The 14,979-nt window shown below is 37.0% G+C and overlaps 1 protein-coding gene across 1 annotated transcript; it reads left to right on the top strand.

Moving 5' to 3' along the window:
* Nucleotides 1-13,213: 13,213 nt before the first annotated feature.
* On the top strand, nucleotides 13,214-14,338 carry LOC113235954. The gene is made up of 2 exons (XM_026471877.1): nucleotides 13,214-13,397; nucleotides 13,488-14,338. The coding sequence occupies exons 1-2, from the start codon at nucleotides 13,214-13,216 to the stop codon at nucleotides 14,336-14,338; spliced, it is 1,035 nt and encodes a 344-aa protein (XP_026327662.1).
* The last annotated feature ends 641 nt before the right edge of the window (nucleotides 14,339-14,979 follow it).

Raw genomic sequence — 14,979 nt, 5'->3', positions numbered from 1 at the left:
AAAAAAGTCAACCGTGACCATGGGACCTGTAAAGGGCCCGAAACGTCGGTTTGTTTGAAAAAACAAATATACGCGATTTAAATCCGGAAAAATAGTTTCATTTCTTAGAAGATTTTTAGTTCTTCATTAAATATCTTAATTTTATCTAAACGTTTAATTTGGTTCGGTATTTTATTATAAATCTTTATTACCATGTAATGCGTGCCAGATATAAATATATGTAGTTTTGACGAAGGTATGTGTGATTTGTATTCATTTTTAACTTTGTTTGACCTGACTTTTTGGGTTTTCCCGGTTTAACGTGTTCGATTTCAACATATTGTTCCCTATTTTGTAAATATGACTTCAACCAGCCATGTGTAATGTCTCTTATGCCGATATCATAGTGTTTCTATTAAAGTGATGTACGAAATACTATCGTAGGCTTTACTCTTGTCTAATAAAAGTCCTATCGCATATTTTTCACTGTTTATGAAATCAAGGATACTCTGGATGAATTTGTAAACTGCTAGGTCCGTTGAACGTTTTTTGCGAAAACCAAATAATATTTATATTTTATATAATATTTTCATGATAGCCAAAAGGCTATGATAGAAATATTATATTTACACTATATGAATATATTTTTTTCGATATAACACTTTTAAATATTTTGGCGGATGTAGGTAACAATGCAACCGGCAATGTTTAATTGTAAATTTGTAAATTGGTTTCACAATTGTAATTTTAAGGCATCAGGGAAAATACCCTCAATAAGTAAGTAATTGGTCACATTTTCTAAATATTTTGGGAGGTAGTTCATCGATTCCGCAGCTTGTTTTATTTTGAAGGTTTTTTTATAATGTTGTATACCTCCTACATATCTGTTGGCGATAGATAAATGGTGTGTTCTATAGGGTTAGGCAATGTATGAGACTGTTTGTTTTTATCGTCCCTGTTTGCAGATTTGCCAATAAAGGAGAAGACATTGTTAAAAGCACATGCAATGTTACAAGAGTCGTTTATTTTTTGTTGTCTATATTTAGTGTAATGTTTTGTTTATATTTAATACGTTTTTTGCTTTGTTCATTTACTATTTGCATTTACATTGTTTAATTTCTTTGATTTATTAACTGCCCTTTTCAGTACTTTTTCATGTGTTTTGTAGTAGTTATTTTTGATCCTCTATTTGCAGTGTTACCTGTTTAAGAAGTCTTTTATTCTTACAAGAAGTTCGCAAACTTTTTTTTTTCTCTCTCGTGAGTTTGGGTGTGATTTGTGGTGTTCTATGTGTGTGTCCAAGGCACTCGCAACACAGGGTTTTTCTAGTGCGGGGCTATGAGTGTGTGCGTTATTTATTTATTTATTTATTCCACTCCATAGCCGTTCGCCACATAAAATGTGGAAGCGAAGCGCTTTGTGCGAATCCTTGAAATATCTAAAACATAGTCTTATAAAGACAGTGAATGTATTATAATGATAGCTATATTTTCAGAAAAATTTTCATTTTTTCAATTATTGTGGTAGAGTTCTTTTGAATTTATTTGCTAAAACTCTCACATCTAACTTAAATGAATAAGTTACGCAATGGTATCTATTGTAATTACAATTTTGTAAGTAGTTTACTTTAATCGATGCTGAATATAATATATTTAAGCACCAGTCGAGATCCTTGTGATAGAGTTCGTCTAGGGAAGTATTGCCACGGTATCAGTTTTTTCGTCAAGCAGTAATGTTAGCATTACTGCGCTCCGGTTTAGATGGGTGCTGGTGAAATTACAGGCACATGGGACTTATCAACTTATGTCTCAGGGTGACTGGCGCAGTGGCAGTGCTCCTTCGATCTTTGCAATTTAAAGCTCTGCAATTTTTATAGGCGTGTCGCTTACCATCAGGCGCACGACTTGTTGGTTCCATCACTTGATATTATATAAAAAAATATTCTGTACTATGGTGTCGAATTTAATTTAAGTTCAGATGAAATTGTTGCAATTCAACTATGACAGTCAGTGTTCTCAAAACATTGCATGTTTGAATATAATCAGATTATTTAAACATGATTGATGATACTGTTTGGTAACACTTTCGTAATCGAAGCGAAGATGGAAACTTGTTTCTGGAAATTGGAGCACAAGTGTTACTTGTAGCTTGTCACTGTAGTCAGAACATTTATTATTCCAAATTTTTTTTGTATAAAAAATCAGTGCGCATTTGACCTCACTCTTACTTGATGGAAAACGTGGGACGATGAAGCCTAAATAATACCTAGTGTTTCTTAGAAAAGGTTCAAGTTTTTTTTAAGTCTTCAAGCACGGAATTCCACTCCATAATAATTGGCCTTAAATTCGTTCGAATCTTCGGAATATCCCTTAAAAGTGAAAAGTCAAAGAATCGTTTATTCTAAAGATAAAATAAATTTACACTCGAAAACGTCACATCTAAGCTACTACTCGTTCACTACGTTGACTTCCCTCAGAAGAACGAGTAAGAAACTCTAGGTATTGCTCTTTTCAAATAAACGTAGGTAAATGCCATGGAATACAATTTGAATCAAAATTGTGTGGAATCTAGAGCCATGTCGTCTTTCCATACATCTTTATCTAACTGGTAGTTTTCAATTTTGTAACATGACTTTTCAATCAAAATATTTTTAATGTAGTTTTTCAACTTAGGAAAATTATAATCTTAATTTATGCTCCGGAAACTTATTGTAAAAATGTATAAAGTACCCCATAAAAGAGCCGTTAAGTTAGTTACCACTACATTAGTGGTGGAACCTCAGCCTACGTCAAGTACCCCGATGATGGAAAGGCGAAGGCGGAATTAAATCGTGCAATCTCATCTTACACTATCTTTGTGACGGTGGTGTTTCCAGATTTTGTTATCGTTGGTAATTCCAAAAGTCAGTGTCAAGTTTTATTGAAATCAGTCAATGGAAAGTTAGTAAAATTCAATAAACTGGATTCATCTCATAATTTCCAACCCATATAGAGGTGTAGTATTTTCTTCAAATTTAAATAGGGTCATTACTATAGACGAAACGGATAGTGATTTGGCCAGATACCGGATACTCGGCGAGCATCTAGACCGGATAGCCGGATATTCGGCCGCCGGATATCGTCCCGCAATTGCAAACATGTCGCGACCGGTTTACAGCGCGCATCGCCGCCGTGATTGAATGATTAGTGAATTAATGCACTTTCACATTTGATACAATAACACAAGATTTGAGTTGTTGTGGTCACTTGGTTTTTGTTAAAGCCGCGCACTTGATACGCCTGTTACTCTTTTGTTTCGGTTTGATTTCATAATTTGTTGTTTGTGATCTAAGTATTCTAAAACTTGATATCAGACTTTAGCCGAAAAATTTTTTTCTTAATCTACTTTCACGTTTCATTATTATCTTTACACATAGTTCGCACGAAATCATAATTATTTCAAATCGATTATTATTTGAAGACAGTTCGATTTGATCGTGATCGCGATCTTTTCATTTGGTGGTCTGGTAATATCAAGCGTACCTAGATTTAACAAAGTTTGCAAGAGTTTATAGCGAAAAGCTATCCTCGGATGCTGGTCTTCTTCATGAAAATAAACTGAACCGAATTTTATCACTTTATTGCAGAAATACTGGTCTTCATCCACCATAATTTACCTTTATAGAAATTTGAGTACTAAATTTACAGATTACGTTATCTAACTTCATAGTTTTTTACAAGTAATGAACTGATTGTGAACGATTGTGTAGTTGCTATTTATTTATCCTATTACTATCCTCTTACCTCATATCATATGTCCTATAGATAAATCAATTTATTTGGCGTACTGATTGTCAATTTTTCTCAGTTTTAAAATATCTGGTATCCGGCCGGAGAATGTCCCATAATCCGGTATCCGGCCATAGTAAAATTCGGCCGGATATGGGATAGTTACCGAATATCCATTTCATCTGTCATCACTACTGAGTTACCTTTTTTCTAACAAAAAAAGAATTATCGATATCGGTTCACAAATGTCGGAGTAATCACGTAACATACATACGAATTGAGAACTTCCTCCTTTTTTCAAGTCGGTAATAGTCGAGGACCGTATAATCTGTACCCTCCATGAAAAACGCGCTAACTCGACTTGTATCAATTATTAGTTTTTTTAAAGATTCGTGATTTGTGATCCTCCGTCAAAAGTGCGCTAAGTCAGAAATTCGTGTTTTGAGGAAAACGGATTTGAAAAATTTTAATTTTTGTAGGCTCATAACTTTTTAGGTATGTGTTCTAGTTTTGAACGAGCTACTTTCCCTAAAAAGGAATTTCAGTCTCAATATTGTGGTTTATTAATAATTAAATTTAACTTTACATATTCTCTGAAGTAACAATAAAAGCAAATTGTGTCATTTGTCACTTTAAACAATGGTTGTGTTAGATGATTTCTTACGAATTGTACCAATTTACACGGCATGTGGTGACTTGGTGAACAATGATATGTAAATAAGTTCAAATAGATTTATTTAGTTACCTGTTAAGATGACAAGAATCTAGCCGAACACAATTGTAATTAAAATTAATAGGTTTTTGCGAATCAGTTGAAATAGATGACATTGCGCAAAAATAAAAAAATGTATCACATAAACTCTAAAGTTGCGACGAAAAATTTTGTGTATATGCGTACAGTTACCTGAATAAATAAATAATAAATAAATAAATAACGCACACACTCAACATAGCCCCGCACTAGGGAAACCCTGTATCGCGGGTGCCATGGACACACACATAGACAACCACAAATTACACCCAAACTCACGAGAGAAATAAATGTAAGCCATACAAACATTTCTCCCGGCCCGGGAATCGAACCTGGGATCTCTGCGTGGCAGTCTGGCATGGTAACCGTTCGGCCACGGAGGCAGTTAAAGTGAATATTATATAGTATAGTGAATATTAGTAATGAATGTATATCTCATAGTGTGTGCAAATAAAATGCATTATTATTATTGTTGTAACAACTATAAAAATCAACATCATCAGATTAGTTTTTGCAAGTAGGTAGAATAAACTTCTACATTATAAAATACAAAAAGACTCGTTTGCATTTTAAGAATTCACGAAAATAGATCTTCAGTCAACTTAATACCTAGGTAACAATAGGTAATAATTTTTTTTTAGTTAGTAATTATCATGCCATTTCGTACTTATATGTTTAAGTCTACTTTTCTAGATCTACAATAAAGTTAAATAACAACTATATCGTCTCTGGCAGCGATACTTATTAAAATACTATATAATATATATGTATATACTGAGCAAAGCAAAATTTAAACAATAAATAGAAAAGTGAAGCAAAGTAATCAATCCTCCTTAATTTGTTTTAAACTGGCATAAAAACGCTTATTGGCTGTCATTTAAAATAATTAAGTAAATGAAACTATTTCCTAAAATTCAAAACGTAATAAATTGTCCTAAGTTTCAGATACACAAGAATCTTTCGAAAAACAATCGTCATAAACTTTAATTTTTTTTTTAATTAGGATATTAAACGTCTTTAAAAATAATAAAGTAAACAAAACTGCAAAATTAACCGAAGTGTTCGGAAACAAAAAAATCTCTAATAATTATCACAATAATCTTTCTCCTCTATGCGATAGAATCTATAGTAGCAGGTAGGTACAGTCACGAGCACGTCAAGCTTGACACTTTGTACTTTCGGCCGTTCTTATCGTAATCGGCATAAAGTTGGATTTAAGTCTTAAGTGTATGTTAAGTCTCGACCCTGTACGCAGCAGTACGAGGCCAAATTATGACAGAATTAGAGATCTTTCTTTTTTTCTGCTGCTATAAGCGAGGGTCCAACTTAACATTTGTTTACATTTTCTATCCGAAAGTGGTCATACTTTTTGTTTCTTTTCGTAGAAGTCATGGAAACGTAGTTAACATTATTGTAACTTTCTTTGTATTCGACTGTAGGGAATTCCATTGAGAGAAATGTGTTGTTTGCTGATGGTAATACAAATCCTCAATTCAAACTCACTATAGAACATAAATTTTTAGTTCTTAGAATCTACGTAGCATATGTTTACATTTTCTATCCGAATGTGGTTATACCTGGTTTCTTTTCGCTTACGACATGCAAACGTAGTTAACATTATTGTAATTTTTTTTGAATTGGAATGTAGGGAATTGATCTTTGGTATATTTCAAAATTTTGCAAATTTGTTGTTTGCTGATGTTAATACAAATTCTCAATTCAAACTCAATATATAACATATTTTTTTGGTTCCTGGACACACACACGGAAGTAGATTCTGAATCTTTATAAAAACGAATATTGATACAAGTCGAAGTCGAGTTTATACAAGTTCATATGTAGTTTTTAGTGATTAAATGCTTAATTAAAAGCGTGATTGGTTAATGGGTCCTACAATGAACCAGTACAAAGTTTAAGGCAGCATTTTGAATAGCTATTGCCACTTATAATTACATTCGTAAACTACGCTTGCATGCGGGAGCCGTTATGCAACTTAAAGAGCTACAATGCAAGATGTGTTTTCCACTAGTATAATAATAATTACGCAATAATAACACACATACTCTCATAGCCCCGCACTACACAAACCCTATATCGCGGGTACATGGGCATACATAGACAACCATAAATTATACCCAACTCACGAGAGAAATAAATGTAGGCCGTACGAATATTTCTCCTGGCGTGGGAATCGAACCCGGGGCCTCTGCGTGGCAGTCCAGTATGGTAACCTTTCAGAGTATGTTCGTTGAGAACCTACATATTACCAAAGTATATATTGTCTGTGCAATGTATATTTGCAAGATGTATGCAGACGTATGATTTAGGTAAATTCAATAAACAATTAAAAGATAAGAGTTAAGATATAATGCTTATCACTGAAGCAAGTTTATAGCTAGTCCTTAATCTTTTTTAATAACTTAAGGAGTTCTGATTGCTGTTATTATATTTTTAATAATGTAAGTAATATAAGGTATGAATGTTTGCCGAATTGAAGGTAACCTAATTTTTTTTATGATACAGAGTAACGGAACGAACAAGTCGTGCGTCTGGTCGTAAGCGACAAGCCTGTCCATAATAGTTGCAGTGCCACTCAGGGCTGTGAATCACAAAGATCTGAGGGGCACTGCCACGGTGCCCACTACTCTCAGACATACATTTACAAGTCCTAAGAGCCTGTAATTTCACCCGTACTCTCACCCTTCAAAACCGTAACGCAATAATGCTGACATTACGGACGAACTTCTTCACAAGGAACTCTACCGTCGCGTCACTGAAAACTAAGTATGAACACAGTTTTAAGAAGTTCATTAGGAAGCCAGTGACGCGGTCGACGCGTGACTGAATTCTAGGCCACAATCCTGAACTGTCCATAAGATTTGATTAAAAATTTTAAAATTCGTAATATTTTTTTACTTTACAATTTGTTATTGGAAAGATTTTTGCAATTTTAACCGCTTTCCTGTCAAATTATGTTCTGTTTGTGACATCAAACAACCCTTATCAAATTTCGCAAAGCCGGTCACTTCACTAAGGTAACTTCATACTTTACAACCTCACGTGTGTGATAAATAATGTAAAATATTTTATGTTTACAAGTGACTTCGATAAAATTTTTTTATGATTCAAACATGTGTTGGGCGGTTGAGTTTACCCTAGTAAAAATACCTACCTGAATAAATCTGCTACTTCTATCTATAAATTTCTTATTATTACCGATTTTCATGTAGGATTAGGGAACGCAAATCCGGACCATATTTGAAATCTGGATTTCCGAAACGGATTTCGCTGCCAATCCGGATAACAAAAACTAAAAGAATTCAATAGATTCGCAATTTCAATCATTCATTCATATCAGATTCAGGTTTTTTTTTATTCTAATGTAAGTGTGCATTTGACCTCCATCTCGGTGTGACGATGAGGTCGACGATGGAGCATGTACACCTAGATAATGCCTATTCACTCTCGCTTTGAAAAGGTCCAAGTTACAACGTTCAGGGAACAAATCTGCAGGCAGGGAATTCCACTCCATAGCCGTTCGCCATATAAATGTGGAAGCGTAAAGCTTCGTGCGAATCTTTGGTATATCCACAACATAGGGGTGGAAGCCAAGCCTACGCCTAGTCTCCCGATGATGCAAGGGAAGGCAGAATTAAATCGTGTAATTCCATCGCACACTCTCCGTGATATATCCTGTAAAATACCGATAAGCAGGCAACTTTACGGCGGTGTTCAAGGCTCTGCAGCTTCGCCTCTACTAATTCTGAGTCACCTATAAGCCTCTTGACACTCTTGTCAATTGAATCCAAGGTGACCAGTTGATATGTAGCAGAGCCGTCCCAAAGGTGGCAATAGTACTCCATACACGACCGGACTTGTGCTTGATACAGCTGAAGCAACTGTGTGAAGTGTGAAGTAACGCCTCACCCTGGAAAGGATGCCAAGCTTCCTGGCTACATTTTTGGCCATGGATTTAATGTATCTGCCGAAGTTCAGATTGGACGACAGGTCCATTCCAAGTAGCAGGAGACAGTCGGCTATCGGTATGGATATATCACGAAAAGTCGGAGTCAGCTCACAGGGACTCCGTTTAGTGGAGAATAGACACGCCTTTTTTTTTTTTTTTTTTTTACGGGGGGGAAATCTTTATGGATACCCCTGAGCCCAGGGAGACTCAGGGGTTATGTGGGGACTCTCCCTTCAGACTGGAGGGCCTACCCCACTAAAACCGCCCCGGGTTTCCCTCTCGCCGGTTGAGTCGGCGCCGTGGGATCAGTGAACATTCACCACGACAGAATAGACACGCCTGCGTTTTGGTAGCGTTAAATTTGACAAGATTGGCATCGCCTCAATCGGAGGCTGCCTTGAGCGTTAAATCTAAACGGCTAACCATGGACTCTCGACAAAACTGGATTTCCTCTCCACTGCATTGCATTGGTCAAGTACCTGTCTACAACTGTGCTGTCATCAGCATACGCAAAGGTACCTGGAATTAACATATCATTGATATGCAGCAGAAAGAGAGTTGCAGACAGTACGGAACCCTGAGGAACTCCGGCTCTATCTATCGCCATATGTTCGGGAAGAGTAGCCTTCTAAGACCACTCGAATTGAACGTTCACTCAAGAAATCCGAGATCTAATTGCAATGGTTAGTGGGAAGCCCATAATATGGAAACTTGCTTAAAAGGCTTGCGTGGCAGACCCTGTCAAAGGCTTTAGAAATGTCCAAAGACGCTGCAAGTGTTTCGCCTTGCTTTTCTATAGCCTCGCTCCATATGTGACAGGCATACACAAGAAGATCCCCGATAGATCGCCCTCGTCATCCGTACTGGCGATCACTGAGGAGGTCATTGTCTTCAAGGTACGACAGGAGACGGTTATTGAGTACACTTTCTATAGTCTTGCAGAGTATGGCAGTGACTGAGATAGGTCTATAGTTGACAGGGTCAGCTCTGCTCCCCTTTTTGGGCATAGGTTGTAAGTTTGCAAGCTTCCACGACCTGAGAATTACACCAGTTCTATAACATTGTAATCTATCTTCGATAGGTAATTGAGATCCATAGATAAAACAATATAATCAGTTTTCTTCGATTTTACGCATTCGATTTGTCTTTCTTAAGTAGGTATTCATAAGGCATTCTTAGAGAAGACAGGTAAAAATTAACAAACATTAGCCATTAAATCAGGGGTTCCCAAACTTATTTTGTCTTTTGCCCATTTTGAGAATAAATTATTTTTTAGCGCCCCCATTTTTTCACCTACTTAAAAACCACTATAACTTCAAATTAAATTAATTATTGTGAGCTATATTAGATTAAATATTCATTCTAAACGAGACTTTTACTATAACCTGCAAGAGTTAACTTGAGAACTGAGCGCAGTAGGTAGTACAACGGCGCTCAGGTCTCAAGTTAACTCTTACGGGCTACACTTGCCAATGAGAATGATTATTGAAACGCAACTTTATAGTATTCAGACAAAGTATCTTTTATTCAAAATAAAACAAACATAATCGATTCTAATATAAAAACTAATGTGAAGGATGAATCTGATGCTGTTTAATAAGGTTGTTATCAAGCAAGTCACCACGTTCGGTAACATGCAAACGATTTCTCTTTTTAGTAAGCAGCGTTGTCACAGCACTAAAACCACGTTCATACAAATATGACGATGGGAATACTATCAAGAATCATTGAACGATTGACCACAATCCAGGGTACAATTGCGGGATCGGTTTTTGTAGCCAAAATTCTTGGTAGCCATTTTTGAACTTGATTTTTATTTCCTCGTTTGTTGTCATTTCTATAAGTTCTTCTTCCAGCTGAGGTGATATTGCTGTGTTGACATTTAAAAATGGATCTAACACCCAGTCTGGTATTTTCAAGTTCAAAATGTCCTGGTATCGTTCGGTGAAGTCAATGTGGAGGTTTTCCAAATGTTGGCAGTAGGCAAACAAGTCGTTGTTACTGCAGGATACTGATAAATTCGGAAAATTGTGAAACTTACGTCTGCCCATATTCTTTTTGTGTAGAAGCAGTTTGGCTGCGAAAGCAGCAACGACTTTTTTGTTTTAATTAAATTTAGTTCATCGCCTTGCAGTTGGAGATTCATGTTGTTGAACAATTTATACAGGTCTGTCATGTAAGCTATATCATTCTTTCGATGTAATGAGCTTGTTGCGCAATTCTGTATCTTTAGTATCCAAGAACTTTATCACAGAGTCAAACAGGTTATAAAATCGAGTCAGACAATTGCCTCTTGACTTCAGTATGAAACAACAAACGATTGAAATCTTCATCATTAGTAACACAAAGCTGATGAAATAATCTATCATTCAAAGAGCTGTTACCGATTTTATTGACTGCTATTTCAATCACTGCAATATGTTATCAAATATTGCAGTGATTGAAATAGTCGTTCTTAAATTTCTAGCAACCAAATGTTGTCTATGAATAACGCAATGTACAGCAAGGACATCTGGAATTTTATTTTTTAAGCACGCTATGAAGCCGTTACGGCACCCTGTCATAGCCTGAGCACCATCCGTAGCAACTGATATAATATTTTTCAAGGGAATCTCTTTCTCATCACAAAACTTTTCCAATGTATTGAATATGGTTTCGCCGTTTGTATCGGTCTCTAAATTTCTAGCAAACAATAGTTCTTCACATATTTTCTCATCTTTAATAAACTTCACGTAAGACAGCAACAATGCTTCATTAGTTGGTAAAGTGGACTCATCGAGCTGAATTGAGAATTGACTAGTCCTCAGATGATTGCACAATGATTCTTCAATGTTTTCAGCCATTTCATCATTTCATAATTGCACAGAATTATTACTCAAAGGAATTTTTCGGATAATATCTGCGGCCGGTTTATGAAGCACAGTAGTTTTTACTTCCTTTATTGCTGGCAAAATTAACTCTTCTCCAATGTTGTGTGGTTTGCGTTTTTGAGCAATTAACAAAGAGATATTGTACGAAGCTCGAAGTCCGCGCTCATCTTGCTTAGCAGCCGCCGAAAAGAGTTTGGCTACACTTTGCTGAGTATTATGCTTCTTCTCTAGGTCTTGAAAATATGCTACATTATTGTCTTTCTTATCTGGATGCATTTTATTCAAATGATCTTGTAGTCTCGAAGGCTTCATTCATTCACATATAAACTATATAAATAATATATAAACTAATAACTATATAACTCCATAGTGGTCCCATTTAATTTTGAAGAAAATCATCCACCTCTAAGAGTGGCTGTTCACGCATGAAGATTCATTTTTATAAATAGCGCCTAAACTTTATTATAAGGAGCAATTATTTTAAAGGTAAAACTCAAGGCGTTTTTCTCTCTCAATGTGCTTTGAGTAGTGAGAACCGATTTTTATTATCTCCTGTGTGAAGTTCCGTATAGTGGCGAACTAGGGGATGAATCCTGGTTTGCGCACTTTCCGGTAACCGATTTCAAAAAAACTTGTCAAATAGATTTAATTCCACGTACTTTTGAGGTCGGTTTTTTTAGTACTCTGTACTGAGATTATTTTATTTATTCCATAAAACAGGACAGATATATGAACTACACGGAGATAGATATCGAACCGAGTTAGTTTGAGCAATCTCTTAATTAATATTAGTTAATGCTCACAAGTTGTAGTCGAGAGTCGAGAGCTCAGTCGGTGTCTAAGAGTCTTCCTAGATGAAATTTCCCCCTAAGCCTCTACACAACGCCCCCATTTTTTTCTGGGTCTCTTACCCCCCTTGAGCCCAGCAGCGCCCACTAGGGGGCGTTATCGTCCACTTTGGGAAAGGCTGCATTAAATATTTCGAAATCCTTATAACACTTTTATAACATTGAAAAAATACAAAAACAAAAAGCCTAATTAAAACACAACTTCGTAACTGTCAATACAATGTAAAAACTCAAACGTAAGTGTTTAGAAATAATGTAACATTTTTTTTTCTGACACAAAAAATATCTTAAAAATTATAGAGCGTCAATTGTTTTATCATTATTAACCTGCTGAGGATTCTGTTGCATAGAAAGCCTTAATTCTGTTTACGGAATCGTGAATAAAAACTTTAAAATAAATCCGGATTTCAAAATCTAGTTAAAAGTCCAGATAATCCGTATTTTTTAATTACCGATTATCCGGATTATGTCTGTATGTAGGACTATTCCATGTATAACTTCCAAGGAAATCTAAATAAATAAGATTTCTGTGACAACGTCCATGTGAAAATAGCTTTATTAATAAATTTTCAAATGAATTTCACTAGTTGTAACAAATCCAGAATCAAAACGCAGAAATAAAGAGTCAACGTTATTGCAGAATATATTTTTTTTGAGCAGTGGTAATGGAAGAGAATCGTTGAATTTCATCCCAATCAAGACTTCTACACGCCAATGCGTTTCACAATTACAAGCCTCGAAAATTAGTAGCATTATCGCTTAACAATTGTTCCACACTGCTTCGCCTTGTGACAAAAAGTCTTAAAAAAGGAGATCGATCAGATCCGAATAATTACCGCCCAATAGCCGTAACTTCAGTTTTGTGTAAAGTGATGGAACGGATTTTAAATAAACAGCTAATCCACTACCTAGAAGAACACTCCTTAATTCACGATCGTCAATACGGGTTTCGGCCGAAACGGTCAACGGGTGATCTTTTAGCGTTTATTACACATCTCTGGGGTGTGGCTATTGATAAGCGTGGCGAGTCGATGGCTGTTAGCCTTGACATAGCCAAGGCTTTTGATCGGGTCTGGCACAAAGCTCTTCTCTCCAAACTCCCGTCATACGGCCTGCCTGCCCAGTTCTGCAACTGGGTCGCTGGCTTCCTGCATGAGCGCAGAATCCGAGTGCTGTCAGACGGATGCGCTTCGGAATTCATGTCAGTGAACGCTGGTGTCCCTCAGGGGTCCGTTCTATCCCCCACGCTGTTCCTTCTGCATATCAATGATATGCTTCCACTTGGAAATATTCATTGCTATGCAGATGATAGTACAGTGCACGGAGGGTATAATGGTCACCCTGCGGCTGGGCGGGTCGAGACTGAAGAGAAGCGAATGAATCTTGTCATTGAGCTCAATCGGGTGTTGGACCTCATATCTCAATGGGGCTCCAATAATCTTGTTGAGTTCAATGCCAAGAAAACACAGGTGTGCGCGTTCACGGCAAAAAAGACACCATTCCTTCCCCTTCCTTCTCTTCAGGGCACACCACTTAGCCTACAGAGCAGCATTAGCATGCTCGGTACGGAGATTCGCTGCGATCTGAACCAGAGGGACTACATTGAAGCCGTGATAAAAACAGCTTCACGTAAACTCGGTGTCCTGAACAGAGTGCGACGCTTCTTCACGCCGGATCAGTTGTGTCTCTTGTATAAGACACAAGTGCGGTCGTGCGTGGAGTATTGTTCGCACCTCTGGGACGGTTCCGCTAAGTACCTTCTCGATGCCTTGGACAGATTGCAGCTGCGCGCTATACGCATTATCGGCAATGCAGAGGTCACTAATACTCTCGAACCTCTGCAATTGCGTAGAGATATTGCGTCACTCAGCGCTTTCTACCGTTTATACCACGGCGAGTGCTCTGAAGAACTCTTTGACCTTATCCCACCTTCTCCCTTCCTCCATAGGAGCACGCGTGCTGCTCTCCGGAGTCACCGCTATACTGTCTCTAGCATTCCATCGCGCACAAAGAAATTTGGTGACTCGTTTCTTTGTCGCACTTCCAAAAGATGGAACAATCTACCAGCACACGTATTTCCTCCTTCCTATGACATGGGGTCCTTCAAGCGAGGCGTGAAGAAGCACCTTGTAGGCCGGCAGGGTGAGGGCGACTGATGATGCGTTGTTTTCACGCTGCACCAGTTGTCCTTGCGTCTGGACTCCGTTTCATTTAACATCAGGTGGGACGGAGTCATCTGTCGAGCTTAGTATAAAAAAAAAAAAAAAAAAAAAAAAAAACGTCAACAAAAAATTCCACTATTTTAAATTTCATTACCTAACGCTATGTGTATTACGAAGCAATTTTCTGACCCCCAAATAGTAGCGTGCGTTTGGGTTCAATACACAGCAATAATGAGTCAATCTCAATGAGGAGTATAATTTTCGAGCTGATATATTATTTTGTTACTAGGTCAACACGTCACTAGTGACATCAAGTTACATTGTACCCCTGACTTTTAAACAAGGCGCAAATGTGCGATAGTCCGTGATTCATATATCACTATATAAGTATCAATAGTGGTAAATGAGTAATATCTTGTAGTATTATTAAAAAAGATTTCAAAAAATCTCCATGTCAGAGTAAAAGGTTTTTTATAATACCAACTGGCCACTTTGGATTCAATTGACAATCGTGCTAAGAGGCTTATAGGTGACTCGGAATTAGTGGAAGCGTAGCCTTGCAAAGCCTTGAACACCGCCGTAAAGTTGCCTGCTTATCGGTGTTCTACAGGATATATCAAGGAGAGTGTGCAATG

This window comes from Hyposmocoma kahamanoa, unplaced genomic scaffold, assembly GCF_003589595.1.
Source record: "Hyposmocoma kahamanoa isolate Upper Pololo Valley unplaced genomic scaffold, ASM358959v1 88, whole genome shotgun sequence".
In the NCBI taxonomy this organism is placed as follows: Eukaryota; Metazoa; Arthropoda; class Insecta; order Lepidoptera; family Cosmopterigidae; genus Hyposmocoma; species Hyposmocoma kahamanoa.
The sequence above is the reverse complement of the archived record's forward strand: the minus strand, read 5'-3'. Positions and strand labels throughout refer to the sequence as shown.

Coding starts and splice junctions, on each gene's coding strand:
- LOC113235954 (XM_026471877.1), top strand. CDS start 13,214: ATGGCTGTTAGCCTTGACATAGCCAAGGCTTTTGATCGGGTCTGGCAC. Junction 13,398..13,487: donor ATTCATGTCAGTGAACGCTG/GTGTCCCTCAGG, acceptor ATTGCTATGCAG/ATGATAGTACAGTGCACGGA.